The sequence below is a fragment of the Prunus avium genome, chromosome 7 (assembly GCF_965620075.1).
Source record: "Prunus avium chromosome 7, drPruAviu1.hap1.1, whole genome shotgun sequence".
NCBI classification, from domain to species: domain Eukaryota; kingdom Viridiplantae; phylum Streptophyta; class Magnoliopsida; order Rosales; family Rosaceae; genus Prunus; species Prunus avium.
The window spans coordinates 38,552,063-38,571,292 of record NC_142290.1 but is presented as its reverse complement, the minus strand read 5'-3'; the positions used below and the strand labels follow the sequence as shown (position 1 = coordinate 38,571,292).

The 19,230-nt window shown below is 37.6% G+C and overlaps 4 protein-coding genes and 1 pseudogene across 5 annotated transcripts; 2 read left to right on the top strand and 3 right to left on the bottom strand.

The window, feature by feature from the left end:
* Positions 1–1,088: 1,088 nt before the first annotated feature.
* LOC110756875 (small ribosomal subunit protein eS12) lies at positions 1,089–3,831 on the bottom strand. The gene is made up of 5 exons (XM_021958351.2): positions 3,679–3,831; positions 3,034–3,068; positions 2,113–2,419; positions 1,668–1,733; positions 1,089–1,367 (listed from the first exon to the last, which is right to left on the bottom strand). Exons 2-5 carry the CDS (start codon positions 3,039–3,041, stop codon positions 1,308–1,310), a joined length of 441 nt encoding a protein of 146 aa, XP_021814043.1. The 5' UTR covers positions 3,042–3,068; positions 3,679–3,831; the 3' UTR covers positions 1,089–1,307.
* A 2,393-nt stretch (positions 3,832–6,224) lies between these two features.
* LOC110756874 (RTF2 RING-finger protein) lies at positions 6,225–8,527 on the top strand. The gene is made up of 2 exons (XM_021958350.2): positions 6,225–7,551; positions 8,014–8,527. The coding sequence occupies exon 1, from the start codon at positions 6,391–6,393 to the stop codon at positions 7,543–7,545; it is 1,155 nt and encodes a 384-aa protein (XP_021814042.2). The 5' UTR covers positions 6,225–6,390; the 3' UTR covers positions 7,546–7,551; positions 8,014–8,527.
* Positions 8,528–9,554: 1,027 nt separating this feature from the next.
* LOC110756810 (putative CCR4-associated factor 1 homolog 7 pseudogene) lies at positions 9,555–10,911 on the top strand (annotated as a pseudogene). Its single transcript, XR_015825614.1, has 2 exons — positions 9,555–9,855; positions 9,968–10,911. The product of XR_015825614.1 is annotated as a putative CCR4-associated factor 1 homolog 7 pseudogene (transcript).
* An 882-nt stretch (positions 10,912–11,793) lies between these two features.
* On the bottom strand, positions 11,794–13,717 carry LOC110756951 (mediator of RNA polymerase II transcription subunit 22a-like). The gene is made up of 4 exons (XM_021958451.2): positions 13,305–13,717; positions 12,771–12,971; positions 12,620–12,685; positions 11,794–12,166 (listed from the first exon to the last, which is right to left on the bottom strand). Exons 2-4 carry the CDS (start codon positions 12,942–12,944, stop codon positions 11,927–11,929), a joined length of 480 nt encoding a protein of 159 aa, XP_021814143.1. The 5' UTR covers positions 12,945–12,971; positions 13,305–13,717; the 3' UTR covers positions 11,794–11,926.
* Positions 13,718–14,794: 1,077 nt separating this feature from the next.
* LOC110756947 (Transport protein particle (TRAPP) component) lies at positions 14,795–18,078 on the bottom strand. Its single transcript, XM_021958447.2, has 8 exons — positions 17,844–18,078; positions 17,366–17,454; positions 16,864–16,927; positions 16,024–16,101; positions 15,822–15,898; positions 15,630–15,696; positions 15,438–15,545; positions 14,795–15,203 (listed from the first exon to the last, which is right to left on the bottom strand). The coding sequence occupies exons 1-8, from the start codon at positions 17,913–17,915 to the stop codon at positions 15,174–15,176; spliced, it is 585 nt and encodes a 194-aa protein (XP_021814139.1). The 5' UTR covers positions 17,916–18,078; the 3' UTR covers positions 14,795–15,173.
* Between the last annotated feature and the right edge of the window lie 1,152 nt (positions 18,079–19,230).

Below are 19,230 nucleotides of genomic sequence, written 5' to 3'. Positions count from 1 at the left end.
TCCCTGTTCACAATTAATGTTTTGTTTTTTCCTCCTCCTCCTCTCACTCTTCATTCATACAGAATGAGAGAGAGAGCGCATGCAGCTTCACATTTGTCCACGCGTTCGGCAATCAGAATAATCTGTCCAGCATTTGTTCACATTTGGCAATAACGTTGTAAGCAATTTTCAACGCGTTCGGCAATCAGAATCATCTGTCCAACATAGTTTCCTTTCGCAGACTCGATGGAATTGAAGAGTTGCATGAGAATTTGGTTATAATTAAACAAATATATTGTAGCAAAAAATATCTGTTGAAAAAAGCAGAAAAAAATGAGAATCCGAAGCCAAAAACTGTGGTTTTAGGCTTGTATTGTAGAAGCCTCCAAACTTTATTTAGATCACTTTATCCTTTCTTTATGGGCAACTTATCCCTACTAGTTGCTTGGGTTTGGAGTTCCTTACAGTTTTTCACATGCAACGCAAGAATGGGAGAGAAGAAGGAGACTCCAGAAACGAATGGGTTTCACAGTCAGTCAGAGGCACGGCCGAAACGTTTTTTTGAGTTAAAACCCCAAGTGGACCCTCAACCTTTCCAAATACTCGAGCTTTCAGTTTTAGGCCGCTTATGGGTTGTGGCAACTTGCAAAAGCCAAGTCTTTTTCTTCCTCCATTGGATAAAAGGCTTATGTCTCTTTAGAAGGGTCGTTGAAAGCTAATGTGGTTCACAGGTATTCCTGGTGCAGGTTCAACCAGTGGCTTGAGGACACATTGCACCGCCCTTTATGGACCACTACTCCATAGCCTGGTGCATATCACTTAAATGTTGTCCCAAAGATAATTAGAATAAATAAATAAAAAACCAAGATGATGCCTATTGCTTTTATCACCAAGCCTTAGGCTGAGAATGATGAGTTTCCACATCATGGTCTGGTCTGCGTTCAGAGGTTAAAGGGCTGCTGCTAAAGATTTTTAACCATAAAGTGTCTGAACCTCAAATCTCTTGAAAGGGCATGTCATACAATCATAGCGTGATCCTCATCACTATTGAAACACCCCATTTGCATGGTTAACGAGAAACCCAAAATACAAAAAATGCAAATCACTAATGAAACCACACCAAAAATTACTTCATTCAATTCAAGGATAGGTTAAGACAGACAAATCATCATGTTTCGAAAATCAGAGACGACAGTTACTCAATTCCACTTCTATAAGTTTGGACATGCCACTGATGATATCATAACCAATATTAAAAAAGGCTTAAGACTACCTAAAGAACATCATCCCCAAATCAAAATGGGGCTGACTCTCCAATATCTTCTAGTTTAATGGGACTTCACGTACTCCTGAACAACATGAAGGCCTTCTGTATCTTCCCCATAATCCTGCAAAACAATAGACAATATGATTAGGAGACAAAAACCATACGAAGAATAATCCAATTTAGCATGTGATAAAAGCATGTATGGTGGATGAATACAAACCTTCCCTAAGCCAAATTGGCAGAATAATATAGTTATTAAGAAACTCATCGAAACAAAAGAAAATGGATAGAAACACAAAATCATTGATCTAATTTAGTGAATCACTAAATTTTGATGGATTCATTTGTCTGACCCATATTTGTCAGCAACATAGGTTCATGAGACAACAACAGAAATGCACACAAATAAATGTTTACATACCTTCACAACAACGCAAGAGCAACCAACAACCTTTCTAGCCTTTCCCTCTGAATCAATCTTACAAAGCTGTGAGAAGAATGTTTAAAATTAACAATAAGTTGAAAAAAGAACATAAGCATTATCAGAAAGAAAAAAATTAATGTGCCCAAAGGGAAATCGACACAAGGAAATAGAGTTTGAAGATGATAAGCAAATTGACAGACATTTTTTATTTATTGGTAAATAAATACCCTCTAAATGGAATTGTTACTAAGTGAAGATAATCGCATGTGTATAAAAACAAGTGGATTAATTATGGAGCTATGGAGAAAGAGGGCAAAAGGAGCAATAGAGAGATAGAGGAAAACACCCGAACAAGCTAAATAATTAACATCAGCAAACAAGTACTTTGAGGCAAGAACTAAAACTAACAAAACTGCTTTATGTCAATTGATTTTTCACTTACACCAGACCATTCTCCAAGAGTTTTAGCACTAGGAATTGATATCAATTTAACATTATGGTCAGCACATAGCGCCTTGACCAGCTTGACATAATCAGCCTGATCGCAGTCCTCAGCTAACACACAGAGCTGTGCAGCGTGCTTCTCGATGACCTTTGCACCTTCGTGGAGTCCACGTGTGAGCCCACCATGAGCCAACGACTTTCTCAGCACAAGTTGCAATGCTGTCAAAAGGTCCATGGGCTCACCTAGAGCTGGAGCAGAAACAGCAGCGGCAGCAGGCTCAGCAGCAACAACAACTTCTTCTTCTCTGTACAAGCAATAAATTGACTTGACATTAGACATACGCATGCAAACCAAATAAATCCTAAGGAAATCACAACAGAAAAAAAAAAATTAAGAATACTGAAGCACTATCCAGTCAGTGAAATATTAAGGGACCAAAGAAGCTATCATAAAATACAACTTGCAAGAGCTTCTTAATTTTTCTTCTATAGGGCATACAGCATAAAATGCAGAACAAGAGCACAGATCCTAGTATCAAAAAACACACAATCTAAAACATAATTAACTAAAGTAAGCCTTCACTCACTCGTCCATTACATACGCCCACAGTCCAAAACAAAAGGTCCCTAGAGGCACCCAACTATAATTCAGCGGTTTGCCACACATTCTGCAAATCTGGATCCAAACCACACAGGTCTCACAGTACTAGACCAATAACATTTATCCTCATTTTGATATGTATCAAATTTGTGAAAGGCAGTCTACCAGTTAAAAATATAAATTTAGGCTACTTCTCAGGCCAAGTAATCAGGATCGCACTTTGATCTCTAAAAATACTCACACCCTCCATTAAAATAAATATTCCATATGTACAGTGAAAATGAGTATGGAGAATCGGAAAAAGAAATATCTACATACCCTGACATTGTGCTTGTCTGTTGAAATTAGAGGCCCTGGTTACAAGAAAATAACAAAAACTATGTCAGCCATATAAAAAATTTCGGCAAAAGATAAAATTACCAGACTTGCAAGCTCCAACACTGAAACCTAAACAAGTCTTATAGCAATAAAAACCTACAAAAATATAACACTAGTAGTTCTGACTTGTAAAGGAATAACTAGAGAATCTTAAAGAATTATATAGATACTTTGAGCATGGTTAGTTTACTTACTAAAGTGAACTTTACACACCGATGATGCACAATAACCAGCGCTTAGAATAAATACTATGTCAAATTTGGTGCCCACGTCAAAAACAGACAACCAAAGATATACAAACACACACAAGATGTTAACGCTAGTGCTAAAACCCTCGGACATGAAATGTTACTTGGAATTTCCAGAAGCAATTTTGTAGCTTTCATGAAAAATCACAGAATGCAAAATGCCCTTCAAGCCAGTTTCAGATTTTAGACAATTATTAATGCCCCATTCATCTTTTCTGCTTTTTCATTTTTCAATTAAAATTCTCAGCGGCCACACATAACTTCTAAACCGAAACGTAGTTGTAGAAGTTAAATAAGAGGAAAATGTAATCAGACGCACAGAGAGATAAGTGCTGACCTTGATGATGGTGGAGGTTGTGGTGAGGTACAGATCTGAGAGCCGCACTGCTATTTGCTGCAAGAGAAGTGAAAGAGGCCGACGGGGTCGTTCTTATAACTCACACGACTCACACGAGAACATAGATGAACCCTAAAAACCCTACTTTCAAATGACTATACTACCCTTTTCCTCCTTTTTCCTTTTGGGTGTCTATTTCTTTTTGTTTTTCCAGGATTTTTCTTTTTACTTTTGGTTGGAGTCGGTCTTCAGTCTTAAAATATAATTACGTAATATTACAAGTTGGCTAAAAATAAACACAATCCTAAAAAGTACTAATATAACCTAGGGGGTTTCACTAAAACACCCAAAATGGGAGCTGAAATTATAAAAAAACCCAACACCCAAAACACTTTATAAACACACCCAAAACTCATCATTACACACACTCAAAACTCATTTATAAACACACCCAAAAAATATACAATTGTTGATTTTGGGTGTGTTTCTATGTTTAAATAGTGTGTGGGTTTTTTTATAAATACATGCCTAGGATTGGGTTTATTTATAATAATCTATATAAGCTATCAAGTGTTAGTTGAATTGACCTAAGTTGTTGGTGTGCTCCCAATTTCAAATTCTCATGATACTCATACTTGGGGACCGACAAATTGGAAAAACAGCTTTCCCTCTCTCTCTTCTTAAATTTTGAAAAAAATAATAGTATAATAACATGTTTTTCAATAAATCATGGCAAAAAAAATAGAATTGCAGTGTGACTTTATGGTATGTTTACTAATTTGTAATCGGGGTGATGATGAATTAAATTGTGGAGGAGTCAAAATTTGGATTCCCATTAAAGATGTTTAGGCCTAGTTTGGGATTGCTGTCACTTTTTAAAAAAGTTGCTTCTGCTGTGCTTTGAAAATAATTAGCTGTAAAGTAAAGTAGCTCCACGTTTGGTAAACAATATTTTTAAAGTGATGTTAGTACAAAAAGCAGTCTACAAGCGTTTGGTAAATTTTAATATTAAATTGTTGTAACTGTGAATAATGACTAAAATAAACATGATGTTAAAAGTGTTATGTACTAATCATGTGGTGGTAGTTGTAGTGATGGAGTGGAGGTGGTGGTAGTGATGAAGGTGGAGTTGGTGGTGGTGGGGATGGCGGTTGTGGAGGTGGTGGTGGTGGTGGCGGCAATGGCAGCATGGTGGTAGTTGTAGTGATGGAGTGGAGGTGGCGGTGGTGATGAAGGTGGAGTTGGTGGTGGTGGGGATGGCTGTTGTGGAAGTGGTGGTGGTGGTGGCAGTGGCAGCATGGTGGTGGTGGTGGTGTTGGTTGTGGAGGTGGTGGTGGATTTGGAGGTTTTGGAGGAGGAGGAGGAGGAGGTGGTGGTGGTGGTGGAGGTGGTGAATGAGGTGATGGTGGCAGAGGATGAGGAGGAGGATGTGGTGGTGGTGGTAGTGGTGATGTTGGTTGTGGAGGTGGTGGTGGATTTGGAGGTTTTGGAGGTGGTGGTTGTGGTGGTGGTGGTGGAGGATGAGGAGGAAGAGGATGTGGTGGCGGTGGTTGTGGAGGTAGTGAATGTGGTGGTGCAAGTGGTGGAGTTGGATGTGAAAGTGGAGGTGGTGTCATTTTTTTAAAATGAATGATGGTATTTTGGGAATTTAAAAAATTCATTAAATGTTCATATCTGCTTCTTTTGAAAGCAGTTTTGAAAAGCAACTCAGAGCCTGCTTTTAAAAGCTGCTGTCAAAAGGCCATTGCTTTTAAAATAATTGGGATATTTTTTTTTTACCAAACACCTTAAACTGCTTAACTTTAAAGTGAAGCAAGTTTTTGACGAAAAAAAGCAATCCCAAACGGGGCCTTACTCAACTATATGGAACAAGGTAGGAATAGTACAAATTTATTATAAGTTGTTTACTAAATTATCATTCATCTAAATTCCAAAGAGGTTAGTTATCCATGAATTAGAATACCACATCACACTTCAAGAGCCAAATTCCTCCAAAATCAACAATTGAGTTCCTAATTTTGTGTGAGCCCACTTGCATTTTATTTCATTTATATGAAATAAACATAAGAGTGACATAATCGAAATACAACTTCTTATTTTGATTTCGATTACGAATTAGTAACATGTTATATAGTTTCAATTAAAAAATGTAAGTTAAACAAAATTATTAACATGAGAAATAAATTAGAGCTAAATTAAGCTCAAAATATTTTTTCTAAAAAAGAAAAAGAAAAATATTTGTAAATAAAAACTATTAACATGGTTTGCTAAGATAAGTGGTCGCTAACCATCCTTTATTTTTTGGTTGAATCTGAAATACATTCAAAGAAGAAGGACATCGAGACCAAACCAAATACATGAATTGTTATAATTGTATCCTTTTTTTCCAAATTATATTTTTCTTTATATGAAGGTTTTTGAAATTCTTTTCGGATAAAAGTATTTTGGAGGTTTTGTAATCTTTTTAGCAAATAAATATAAATACAAAAAATAAGCAAAGACGCATATGGATTTTCCTTTTTCTTTTAAATAGCACCACCCTTTTCTTAATCAAAAGAAGACAAAAGCGTCACCGACCCAAGCTTCAACCAAAAGTATAAATCCCCAAATTCCCTAATCCATTGTGATCCTATTTCCAATTTCCGCAATTCCCCTCCCAAGCTTCAACCTTGAAACCCTGATTTCATAGTCCGTAGAAAAACCAGAAACACGATGCATCCCAAACTTCACAATTTCCAAATCTTCCTCCAATCTCCAGACCTCCAAATTCCGACCCAAACCATAACCCTAGCCCCAACTCAGACCCCAACTCTCCGTCACCTCAAGCTCTCGATTTTCTCCCATACCCTGCCATCGCTTTACTTCACCCTCAATGGTAAACCCCTGAACGACTCCACTCCACTTCTCGATTCCCAAATTACCCCTCTTTCTACCCTCGTCTTACGTATTAGAGCTTGCGGAGGTGGCGGCGATGGCGGGGCCACGGGGGCCGAGTCCCGCGACTGTTATCTCAAGATGTATGCTGAGAAGAAGCCCGATAAGGTTGACCCAAATGAGCAGAGGCTGTCGAAGTGGCTCAATTGCTCGCTCTCCAACGAGCCCTTGAAGGAACCGTGCGTGGTGGATTTTCTTGGGAATGTGTTTAACAAGGAGGCTCTTGTGGAGGCCTTGTTGGGCAAGAAGGTGCCCAAGGCCTTTGGGCACATAAAGGGCTTGAAGGACATGATCACTGTTCATTTTTCCCCAATTCCTGGGACTGAATCCAATCGCCGATCGAGTGCCGCGGGGCCACGGTTTCAATGCCCTATTTCTGGAGTGGAGTTTAACGGTAAGTGTAAGTTTTTGGCATTGAAAACTTGTGGGCATGTACTCAGTGCAAAGGCTTTAAAGGAGGTAAAATCCTCCACTTGCCTTGTTTGTCATGTTGGATTTTCTGAGGCGGATAAGATTGTGATTAACGGAAACGAAGAGGAAGTTGTGGCGTTGAGGGATAGAATGGAGGCTGAGAAGGCGAAAGTGAGAGTGAAAAAGATGAAGAAGACGAAAAATGGGGATGCTGCTCCGAATGGAGAGGACGGTGTGGGTTTTGAGGCCTCGCGGTTGAGCGGTACCAAGCATGGCATTGATGTTAAGGCTGTGGAGAAGGTGGAGAAGGCATCAGCAAATGTAGAGGTACATGGGAAGGTTGTGAATGGTGGGGATAATGTGAAGGGTGTGAGTAATGGTGCGGCAAAGAGGTTCAAGGCTGTGGATATACCCCCACCTAATGCTACTAAGGAAGTGTATGCGTCTATATTCACGTCGTCAAGGAAGTCGGAGTTCAAGGAAACATATTCTTGTAGATCTCTCCCACTTGGTAGAAACTAATTGATGGTAAGGTCGAAGAGAATGTAATACTGTCTTATTTTTAATTTGAATTTTCAGTTTTTATTGATTCCTATTTTGTTATAATTTGAAGTTGATCTTTAATAGGAAACTTTGGCTTGTTATATACTCTCATTGGCTGTCTTGCTGCTTGGTAGCAAGCATAATTCCTTGATGTACAATATCAGTTGTGAAGATAGGTTTTTTGATGTTGATGCTTCAACTAAACAAGTTTTACTTGCAACATTAACACTAATAAAATAAGAGGTGCATAGTTTCATATTTTTACATTTTTGAAACCCTTTTTTTGCATGTTTTTATATTGGCGGTCGTTCTTCGCTTATGCTTTGTGTAGTATTTAAAGATTTGACGTTCGTAATATCATAGTGACAGTTGCCTGAGTTGTATAGTTTTATTTACCGAAATTTGAAGTCGTGGTAGATTTGTGAACAAAACATTCAAAACTTGCAGAGTACCTGAGCTGTTCCACACCACTTTGCACCTTTGGTTCCACACCACAAAGTGGTGTTTGTGAGCTGTGGGTTGTTGAGAACCTCTATATCTTGTTCTTTTGATTGTTTTTGATTGAGCTGTTGGGCTGTTGAAACTTGGGGAGCCTGGAATTGAGTTCCCTATAGTCTCAGCTGCAAATCTTACAGTGGTCAGTTCGTTGCACCAAGGGAAGGCTTGCTAATAGCTATAAAATATAGTGATCGGTGAGAATAAAGCTAACTTTGAATGTGCGTGGATGAGTGGTGCAGCATTCCTGATTAGGTTTTTGAGAACATGTTAGTATCTACCTGCTGGTTTAGTTTGCACAGTATTTAAAGGTGTTTCTCAATCAAGGATATACAAAGTTTGTCAATTCTTAAAAAAGTGATGTGTTGCTTAGAGATTGAGAGCATTTCAGCCAAGTGTTCATGTTGTGTGTCACTGTAAAAGTCTATAATATGCAGTGAAGATGATTGGTGCAGGTTTGTTTGGATGTGGGTTATCTTCTCATGTGCTTCTCATTTTGGCTTTGTTGTTGTCACGATAACGAGACAGAAGTATGTCTCAAGAAGGTTTTATGTTCTGTGAGAAATGATAATAGATAGATGAACAGGGGGATAGAAAATCCAAATGCTTTTTATTGAGATTTGAACTACCTTTCATCTGTTGCTACCAATAAAAGGTTTCTTCGTTTCCTTTTTGATAAGAAAATACTTATACTAAACAGATGTTCTACCCAACTGAATTTACTGGACCGTATAAAAGCCAGTTGGTACATAAACATTGAGAAGTGGAAACTTGAATAATAGCCAGTTGGTACATAAACATGAAAACTTGAATGCCATGATTTTTGTAAAGTAATAACATATATCTTAACTAAACGTTGAAATTTTGATAAGACGAATGCTCACTCAATGATGAACTCCCAAAACCAAATTGAAGTTTAATGGAAACTGAAGTCTCAGCATCTTCAACCACCACTGCGATGCTGGTTTACATGTCCAACTATTCCAAATAACAAAAGCATAGTTCTTTGTTGGAAAAGAGAAAAGACAAAAGACAAAAAGAAAAAGAATTAAAAGGTAAACAAAATGAAAAAGAAAATGGAGAAAAGGAGGATAAAATGGATAAATAAAATAGGGAGATTCACTATTATACCCAATCTAAGAGCACAAATTATTAAAAAAAAAAAAAACCTATATGAAATGGATTTTAAAAACACACCTAAAGCCCATTTACAATATAACAAAAAGGCTTTTAACTTCTTTAAATTATAAAACTGTCATCGATTTCACAAAACCTCATTTTAAAAAAAGCCTAAAACACTCAATAGGGCATAAAAAAAATGTAATAATCAAAATTAAATTCAATAGGGCCAGCTGTCATTTTTTGGGTTTGTTTATAAAAATTAAATGGTACAGGTTTTATCTATATTATTAGTGCTAAGAATGAATATATAACCAAATATCTCAATAAAATACTAGGTTTTGTATATATAAGCACCAACTCATAAGTAACGCACCAGTTCAATCTTCCTGAGCTATTCCTTGCTGTTACAAAGTATAAGCAAGGAAGGCTTACAGCGCTTTATCACAAAACGGCGTAAAACAAAGTCTTTATTTTTAGACTCTCATCCCTCTTCTATAAAAACCCATCTCTCTTTTCCAACAAAACCCTCGTTTTCACACCCAAAACCCCCAAATTTCCCCGAGAAACGCATTGATTTCTCGGAGAAAATCTTCATCTTGTTCCAACCTATTGTACCTCGGCGCATCATTTCTCAAACCGAAAACGAGAATGTCATAGTCCTTGATTATTGAGGTGAGTTATCGTAACTTTGATTTCTGCTTTTCTTTTCTAGGTTTCGATATGTGGATTTTGCTCAGTATGAATTTTGAGATATGGGTTTTGGTTTTCTTGGTTTCATTTGCAGATTTATGGTTTTTGCTCTTCTTGGTCTTGTTATTTGCATAAATTTGTGTTCTTCCTGCGAAAATAAAATGTCTTTGTTGACGAAAAGCGATTCAATTCACATTAGGGAAGTTTGGAACGATAATCTTGAGAAGGAGTTCGAATTGATTCGTAAGATTGTAGACGATTACCCTTATATAGCTATGGATACAGAGTTTCCGGGTATCGTTTTGCGGCCTATAGGCACTTTCAAGAACAGTTTTGATTATAATTATCAAACCCTTAAGGCCAATGTGGACCTCTTGAAGTTAATTCAGTTGGGTCTCACATTTACTGATGAGAACGGGAACCTTCCGACCTGTGCAACTGACAAGCACTGTGTGTGGCAATTCAATTTCCGCGACTTCAACCCTAATGAGGATGTGTATGCCAATGACTCCATAGAGTTATTGTCACAGAGTGGTATGGATTTCAAGAAGAACAATGAGAAGGGTGTTGATGCTGTTAGGTTCAGCCAGCTACTGATGACATCTGGTGTTGTGCTGAATGAAAACGTGGTTTGGGTGACATTCCACAGTGGCTATGATTTCGGGTACTTGCTCAAGCTTCTTAAAGGCGAAACCCTTCCGGACACACAGACGGGGTTCTTTGATATGATCAAGGTGTATTTTCCTACAATTTATGATATCAAGCATCTCATGAGGTTCTGCAACAGCCTTCATGGTGGGTTGAACAAGCTGGCGGAGCTGCTAGATGTGGAGAGAATTGGTATTTGCCACCAAGCTGGTTCTGATAGTTTGCTGACTAGTTGTACGTTCATGAAACTGAAAGAGACTTTCTTTAGTGGGAATCCTGACAAATATGCTGGTGTTTTATATGGTCTTGGTGTTGAGAATGGATATAATTCTCATTGAAAAAAGAAAAGACTGGAAATATTAATAAATAAATAAATGATTTGGTAGACTACATGTGTGTGCCTGTTGCGATTTCATCATATTCTGTTATATTTTCTCCTCCTACTATTTATTCTGCTAGATGTTGAATAGCAGCCATTGCTAGAATGAGCTATGATTGAAGTTCCATGGTCTTTCTTAGGGTTTGCACATTCTGCTGCTGCTGAGCAGCACCATAGTGTTAATTGAAAACTGACAGTTTTCCTCAATGTTTATCCTCCAATTTCACTCGTTCTTTGTTTTTTGGAGATTACTGGACCCAAAAAGGAAAGTGAATTATACTGTTAGTGCTCATGAGATGAGACCTTGTTCTTCCTAAATTGCTTCCCCTTTTCTTTCAAGTTTTTAAGAATAAAATGGAGCCCTACTGTACTTTGTTGTGTGTTATAAAACTTACAAAGCTTGAAAAGTAAAAGATAATAATGTCAGTTTAGTGTCTTTTCTTCTGCAATTCACTTCATGGATCTCTTGCAAGAGTTTCCCCGCCACCAGCACACAGGGATTGTTTCTGGCTTTTTAAGCGTCCTTTATCAGAATAGGAGTTAGCAGGCCTTTGGCAGTAGTAATTATGTGAGACATCTCATTCTCTTAAAACTGCCTTTTACTATTTGGCTGGCTGCCTTATTCGCTTCCATTCCATCAAGTCCTCAAGGTATTTTGTGTTTATAATCAATCATACTGAAATTTATGGTCCTTGAAGCATTAGTGATACTATTCTGCCAATGGTTGATGACTAATACGTTTGCTTGTTGACTTGGATATGCATTTCGTCGGCACATGGTTTCTGTTAAGAGTTATCAACTGGCATGTCGTCATTGCTTTAAATATCACATTCCTCTGAGATTTGAGGCTTGAAAAGACAACCAAAAATAACGATAGAATTCATTCAATTCAATTCAGGGTGAAAATAAAAGATATTTGAAGAGTGAAAATCTGTTTGCATCGTACAAGTACATTGTTTCTGCCTGTGTATACATGATTCAAGGAACAATCACCAAACTAATGCCTAGTTTAAATTATTGTCAAGTTCATGGCTGCAAGTTTTCACTAGTCCTCAGTGCAGAAGAATAGTAATGGGATTCAAGCTCCTTGAGGCTAGCAGCTGCCTCCTCTCCGATTCTAGCCAACATCTGGTCGGTCTTCTCAGCCTGCTGGTTTAACTCCACTATTCTTTGCTCTACATGGTCATTAAGGGAGGCAAATCCCGAAAAGATTGCCGTCTGCTTCAGTTCTGACACCAACTTGAGCAGAGAATCAGCTGCCTGAACCTGTGATCATAGATGAAAGGCGAATGACCAAACAACTCAGTAACCAACTAGGAAACATATAAAGCAAGCTTGCAGTAAACTTAAAGAGGAGCTCATTTGATAAGGCCAGACAAGAGTAAACTGAATAGCAAACAGTCACCGCAAACATGATCCTAACTCATCAATTAACAAGAGCAGAGTAGCCACTCCTTTTGTGAATCTCTAAGCAAATTGATTGATGAAACACAGATTATGAAATTGGAGCATCTTTCACGTCGCATGCATGGACCTCTGTTTATTTAACAAAACATTTCTGATTTCTGAGTTGTAAGTTTATGAAGCAAATGAATAAGATCAAACTCAAAGTGATAAAGTTTAACAATTATACTTGCTTGAATTGAATAGGGTTTAGGATCTAAAACAAAATGAAATAAAAATAAATCAGAAAGCAGGAAGGAAAGGAAAAGGCTTGACCATTCTGGCTGCACGCATCTCCATCATGAAAGCTTCTTGAGAGTTTCTAACAGGAGGATCGTTCACCTACAAGCATTAATAAGGTTGGTTGGCATTCCCCATTGTCAGTAATTTTTGTTCAATTTAAAGAGAGAGAGAGAGTGTGTGTGACCCTGGAGACGTTGACGAGGGAGCTGAAATTGTCGACGATGTTGGCGATGTCCGTCTCCACTCTCTGCAGCAACGCCTTCTGCTTCTGAGCTGCTGCTGCCGCCGCAGCAGCAGTGGGCCCACTTCCCCCACCTCCCAATCCGCCACCTGACGCTGCACCTCCCCCCTTATTCATTCTTCTCTCTTTCTCTCGTCCCTTACACTGCATATAAATTATTAGGGTTATCTACTGTAGACGTCCCTGAACTTGGCCCCCAGTTGTAATTGGGTCGTGAACTTTTTTTTCGTGCCAATTACATCCATTAACTAAATAAATAGTTCCAATTGGTTCTTGCCATCCAACTTTGTCAATTTATCCGTCAAAATGAGGGATAAAAGAGTCTTTCGAGAACGGATGGAACAGAACCACAATCCAAAAACAAAATCAGATGAAAAAAAAAAAAAGAATACGATGGGTTTTCAGAAAGGGAAATCGACATAAGGTAACGAAGTAAATGAGAAAAACTAGAACAGATTCAAAAGAAAGATGAAAAACCTGGTTGCTCCTTTCCTTGCCACAACCCAACCTCTCTGATGATGAATAGGAACTTTTCCTAGGGAAAACGATGACCCTCTGATTCTGGTACAACCTTCAGACCAAACCTGATTCCCCAATTGACAAGAAAGAATTTTTAAGGCCAAGATAAGAAGAAAGGAGAAAGAAAGAGGAAGGAGATGGAAAGCTGAGCTGGCGCGAGGTTAAAGACAGAGCAGAAGGTAAAGGGTAGAGACATAGCAGAAGGTAAGGAGGAGGGGGAATGGGGTTGCGGGTGGGTTCTGGGTTCTGCGGGTTGGGAGATGGGGGGTGGTTGTAGGTTGGGTCGGGATCTGGGTTTTGAGAGGGTGGGCTAAGGAGGAGGGGGAATGGGTTGCAGGAGAGAGGGAGAGCTGAGAGAGTGGGATTTGGATTTGGATTATTTATTTTTAAGTTTATTTATTTATTTAATTAAAAAAATTCATTTTTTTCAGTTTTTCTTTTCAATTTTTAAAATTTAAAATATTTTAATTAAAATGGACGGTTTTAGCCCTGAAATTAACAGCCAAATTGACGGAAAGACTCGATTGGAACGGATGAGAGAGTTGGATGACCTAATTGGCACGAAAAAAAGTTCACGGAACCAATTACAACTGGAACCACTTGCAACTGGGGGCCAAATTCAGGGACGTCTAGTTAAAAAAAAAAACCCATATATTCTCAAAATTCATAGAGAGCAAAACCCACACATTCAATTCAGTCGAAGAAATCATATCATAACAGAAGCAGAAGTGAAGGGTGCGAGAATGAATGGCTCGTCTTGGGTTTGACAAGTGAAAACTGATGGGTCGATGGGTCGACCGTCGACGTCCAAAATGGGGAAAGTTTCTCAGGAAAGTTTGATTAATTTGCTGTCAAAATTTTGGGGTTTTGTTTTGTTGGTAAAAGAGAGATGGGCTTTCATGTCGTTTTGGAATAAAAGCCTTCTTTTCTTTGCTTACATTGGATTGGGATATATTTTTTTAGTGAGATAGATTTTATGGATATATTATTAGGTCGTGAGATCGGTTTCTCCTTTTTCATCAAGTTTCTTTTTTGACCAAAAATAACCATGTCCTAAAAAATATATATATAATTCAAAAGCCAGCGGGGGTAACTAATTAGTTGGTTGAGTCTTTCCACTTTCACCCATGTGGGTAGAAGTTCAAAACACTCAGGCACCTAATAAATATTTGTATAAATGCCCTTCATGTTTGCTTGTACTCAAAACACATATAACTCAAAAAGTTTTCAACCTAGCTTCTCTTTTGTGTTTTGGGCTGTTTAAGCCTCCATGTGAGAAAAGAACCCACTAGTGTAGTAGTTTAAAGTAATTGCTCCAACAAGCAATCCTGGATTTGAATCTTAGCATCTGTGTTGTGTGTGTGAGTTCAGTGTATTATAGCCCCTCTAAATAGGAAAAGTTCTCAAAAAAAAAAAAAAAAAAAACCTCCATGTGATAAACCAAAAAATTAAAAAAAGTTTTCAACCAGACGTGGTTTGTTAACCATTTTGAGGATAAAATGAGGCTTCTTTCAAGACAAGGCCAACAGTCATTCGAGTTCCTATAAACAAAAATTTTCGCAGAAAATAAACTGTTTTTCTTTGCCTACTTCTTTCCTTGTTTAGATGAACCACACTTACAATAGTAGCTACTTTCAAATCAGCATCGAGCCATAGCTTACAAAGTGAATTAACCAATGTGGGAATTTGAATTGCCACAAGTCTGATTGATAAGTTTAGAGGTGGAAATTTCATTAGCTTGACAATGCAGCTGTAAGCTTCAACCTTCTTCATTGTACTATGGAGAAGCACTGGGTAAACTATAATGGGATAGTCTTGCCACGAGCATCAACCTAACCTTGCTTCTCTTCGTAGTACCTTGCAGAGGGAAAAGAAACAGACAAGATTATAATACAAAGACTCAAATGGAACACTAAATCTAGCATAGTGGACTTTCAAATACACAGGCAGGTGAACCGTGGATGTATAATTTGCAAGTGTACTCACTCCCATTAACTGAAAATTCATTCTTTGTCGTTTACAAGAATAACACGGTAAAAAAACACCCATCTGCCTGTGTATGAAAGATTAATGTAAATAATAATCAGTCACCTCTTCAGCAAATTTTATCAAAATGGTTGTTCGAGGTCGTTGCTGACCCTCCACTGGTACAAAATGAGCTGTTACTACAGCTGGAAAACCAGCACCGTCCAAAACACCCTTCATAGGAGAAGGAAATGCCAATCAGACCTTATAAGCACCAGATAAATCAATTAACAAGCAAGAAAGTACCATGGAACTTACCCTTACAATTCCAGCAACAAATGCTCCACAATTAAAGGTTCCCATGTCTTTTGGAATCGAAATAAATCTACAACCCAAAAATTGTGTATTAGCTGGATAACCAAAGCCTAAGAAACAGATAACCAAAACCTATAGATCCAGCTAATTGTAACAGTAGGAGGTATAAACTATCATTACTGCAGAAACTGTTACCGGTTCACAAGGAGCTCCTTCTCACTAATCATGTACTCATCTTCATGTTCAGTGCCTTTCTCAAGGGAATCGGCTACCTAATTTTCAGGCACCGGGAAGCAGTTAACATAGTTCCCAAGGATAAGTACATAGTGTTGTATTTCAGCCATTAAGCTCCCCTAATCATGGAAAAGATAAAAGAAAGCAAAGCAAAAGCACTAACCTTTCCAAATAACACCTTCCACACAGTGCTATGCACAAAAGACAGGATACCCAATAACCTTGTCTCCCTTCTGTTTCCCTGTGGCAGAAAAGATCCATCAATATAGCATTTGAATCAAACTCAACAAAAAGATTTTATCCAAATCCACAAACACATATAGTTTGTTTTGGATTTGGACCATTAACGTTCTAGGTTCCAAAACATCAGGATAACATTGTCATATTACAATTCCAAGAAGATGAGCACACTGCATTAATCCTTAAGTACAATTTCTTCTTCCACCTAGAAATTAGTTTATAACCACAACTGAAAGCATTTGCTAAGTTAAGTAAATTGGGCTTCTAACTACGAACTAGCAGTATATTCAAAGAATCCAATTGTGTCATTATGTATCCAAAGTGTACAGAGATTAAAACAACATATCCAGTAATCGTTAGCTCCAAACACTCAGTAAGTGGGAACTTGCCAACTTAAACGAAGAGATGGAAGCCTCACATGTTCATGCATCCAGGCTAAAACGACATAGACAAATGGAGAAGATACCTATTCTTGGTACTGAGTATTGATTGTGAAATAACCAGCATGATATTCACTGAGAAACTTATAGATAGAGAATATCTCATAAACCAAAAACACTGATATCTGCCTATTATTTCTCACTTACTGCTAGGGATGGCAATTGGGTACCTATTTATTTTGGCTATAACCCTGTGGAGGTGATGGAGGTGGTGGTGGTGGTGGTGGTGAAAACCTTATTAGATTTAATGAAGTAAGCGTCTCTTGATATTGTGATTATAAAAACTTAATTTAGGGATATTTCTGTTCAATAACAATTCCTACCTTATCCCTATGGCAAAGTAGCTCCAGAACTCGAGCCCCAACAGCATATCCTGCATCCTCCAGCCTGCTCAATTTACATAAAGCATTATTGAACTATGGTTCCAAACATATATTATAATTTCAAGAGAAGTCGATGAAGAGGAAAGAAATTGTCTTTGCTAATTGTTTCTATCACACCAAATCTCAAGATCTTCTTTTTCATGCTGTTTCACTTCCATTTTCCAATTCCATCTCTGGGCTTCTTTTTTTTAGGTTGCAGAAGAAACTGGCAATACTAGTAAACCAAACGATTCTGAGCAATAATCTTTTCATTACTCAATTACCAGCTAAGAGTTGCACAACCAGCTAACCTAATCAAACTCAGAAGTTCATTTCAGATGAAAGTGTAAACCCACAGCTTAGAACATGTTGTAGAACCATTTATAACTTAAGGAACCTGACAGAACCCCTTATAATAACCAAATTCGAATGTACATGTACTTATGATAGTAATTCGAATCACCTTCGTTCTAACTCGGCAATGTTGTCAACCTGTGTCTGGTTGTACTGCACAAGCTCCGAAAACAAGAATGCAAACGCACTCAAACTGACCTGGAACAAAAATCAAACGCAAAAATGGGCAACCAAGTAAGTATTTAACCCGTATCAAATTGCCCAAATCACAATCTATCGTAAAATTCGATAAAGGAAAAGACCCAGGTGCTCAGAACTCGGATAAAGGTCAATTGAGTATAAATTTGCAGCATAACAGTTCGAAATGAATGAAATTTAAATATTTAATTAAGGATTATAATTTTGCTTTCCTAAATCCCAGTACCCAACATACAGAAATCCCACAAAATGCAGCCATTTAGTGAGGATTAAGGTAATCTGATCAAGCATATCATAGCGATGCAAAAAGGATGTGAAACGCAGTTTGGTTCCAGAGAAAATGCATGAAATAATGAAAATTGAATAAACTAGAGATAGAGAGAGAGGACCTCTTGTTTGCCCTTGCTGAGGGGCTTGTCGAGGACATTAGAGTACTGCTTGATCTTCCCAACCCCAATCATTCTTATCTACCTCTTCCTTTTTCTTCTTCTATTTCAATAATTTCGAAGAATACGGAGATGGTGGTGGTGATGCAGATCCGATTTCGGAAGCACAACTTTTACACAACGCAACTCACTTCTGTATTCAGTATTTTCACTCGACTCGCTCCTCTTTGTGCCGGCCTGGACCGGCAGCTTTATTTATTTTTTAAATTTTATGCGTCTCAACATTATTTACTTTTTAATATTCTCCAATATTCTTTTATCAGAGTTATTTGTTTTTCCTTATTGTTTGGTGACTATGATTGAATTGTATTAGATTAGATTGGATAGAATTGGTATTCCTTATTGGTCTTAGGTTCGAACTCCATGACACCTTGATAGTGTGTGTCTGCAAGTATGAGTGTGTGTGTGTGTGTGTGTGAGAGAGAGAAACCATCCTCCCGCTGTGATTTAGGATATCGCTTGTATTAATAGTATATATATAGTGAGCTTCGGTTAAGGGACATTCTTGTAGGCCCTACCATATATTGTATTTCATTAATCCAAACCGTCTATTTTATATATATTCATTCGAAGTTCATTTCTAAATGGTTTTCGATTTGTCTAAATTTTTTGCAAAGATGATCAATAAATAAAGACTTAATAAAATAGATGGTTTCAATTGTTGCTAAAAAAAATTGTAAGGTACCCTAAAGGGTGTTCCTCAATATAAGGGGTATATATATATCATTTATTTGCACTAGCGTCCTAAGTGTGTGTAGACTCTCAAAACTTGAGTCCAATGTCAAGGAATTTGAGCAGTTGGATTATGTATCTCACCTTGTTGGTAAGACAATTATCTTAAACAAAACACATAATGAAATTATCCTTTATCCCATTCACTTTCGTTTTTAACACCAAACATGAAAATGAATTATGCTAATCCAATGATACTCCTTATCTTACCCACCAAACAAGGACATTGTTATTCTTTTTCATCGATGGGGACGAAGACTCAAATAGGACATCTTCTAATATTAGTCAAAAGTATACTACTAGATGAATAACTAAATTGATGACAAAAGAATGTGCAGAATAAAAATAAGTAACATGAAACTAGCTATTGGATTATCGAATATCTACCTTATGCGTGAAGACCAAATACCATTTGGAAGAGGGTCCAAGCCAGAAAAGCTTGAGGCCTAGCAGGTTTGTCTTAAATTTGGATTTTACTTTTTGGAATTGGATATTCGGTATTAAATTGCCAAAATGAGAAGGCATGCTCAAGCTTTAATGGTTTTTTTTAAAATTAAAAATGTTGCATAAAAATCAAATCCCGAATGCAATGATGGAA

Excerpts from the sequence above, each read along its gene's own strand:
- LOC110756875 (XM_021958351.2), bottom strand. Across the intron at positions 1,734-2,112 it reads CTCTTGGAGAATGGTCTGGT|CTTTGTAAGATTGATTCAGA; the intron begins GTAAGTGAAAAA and ends TTCTTCTCACAG. Across the intron at positions 1,368-1,667 it reads GCTCTTGCGTTGTTGTGAAG|GATTATGGGGAAGATACAGA; the intron begins GTATGTAAACAT and ends ATTGTTTTGCAG.
- LOC110756874 (XM_021958350.2), top strand. The coding sequence starts at position 6,391 with ATGCATCCCAAACTTCACAATTTCCAAATCTTCCTCCAATCTCCAGAC.
- LOC110756951 (XM_021958451.2), bottom strand. The coding sequence starts at position 12,944 with ATGAATAAGGGGGGAGGTGCAGCGTCAGGTGGCGGATTGGGAGGTGGG. Across the intron at positions 12,686-12,770 it reads CCCTCGTCAACGTCTCCAGG|GTGAACGATCCTCCTGTTAG; the intron begins GTCACACACACT and ends TAATGCTTGTAG. Across the intron at positions 12,167-12,619 it reads AGATGCGTGCAGCCAGAATG|GTTCAGGCAGCTGATTCTCT; the intron begins GTCAAGCCTTTT and ends CTATGATCACAG.
- LOC110756947 (XM_021958447.2), bottom strand. The coding sequence starts at position 17,915 with ATGATTGGGGTTGGGAAGATCAAGCAGTACTCTAATGTCCTCGACAAG. Across the intron at positions 16,102-16,863 it reads TACTTTGCCATAGGGATAAG|GGAAACAGAAGGGAGACAAG; the intron begins GTAGGAATTGTT and ends TTTCTGCCACAG. Across the intron at positions 15,546-15,629 it reads TTGTTGCTGGAATTGTAAGG|GGTGTTTTGGACGGTGCTGG; the intron begins GTAAGTTCCATG and ends TCTCCTATGAAG.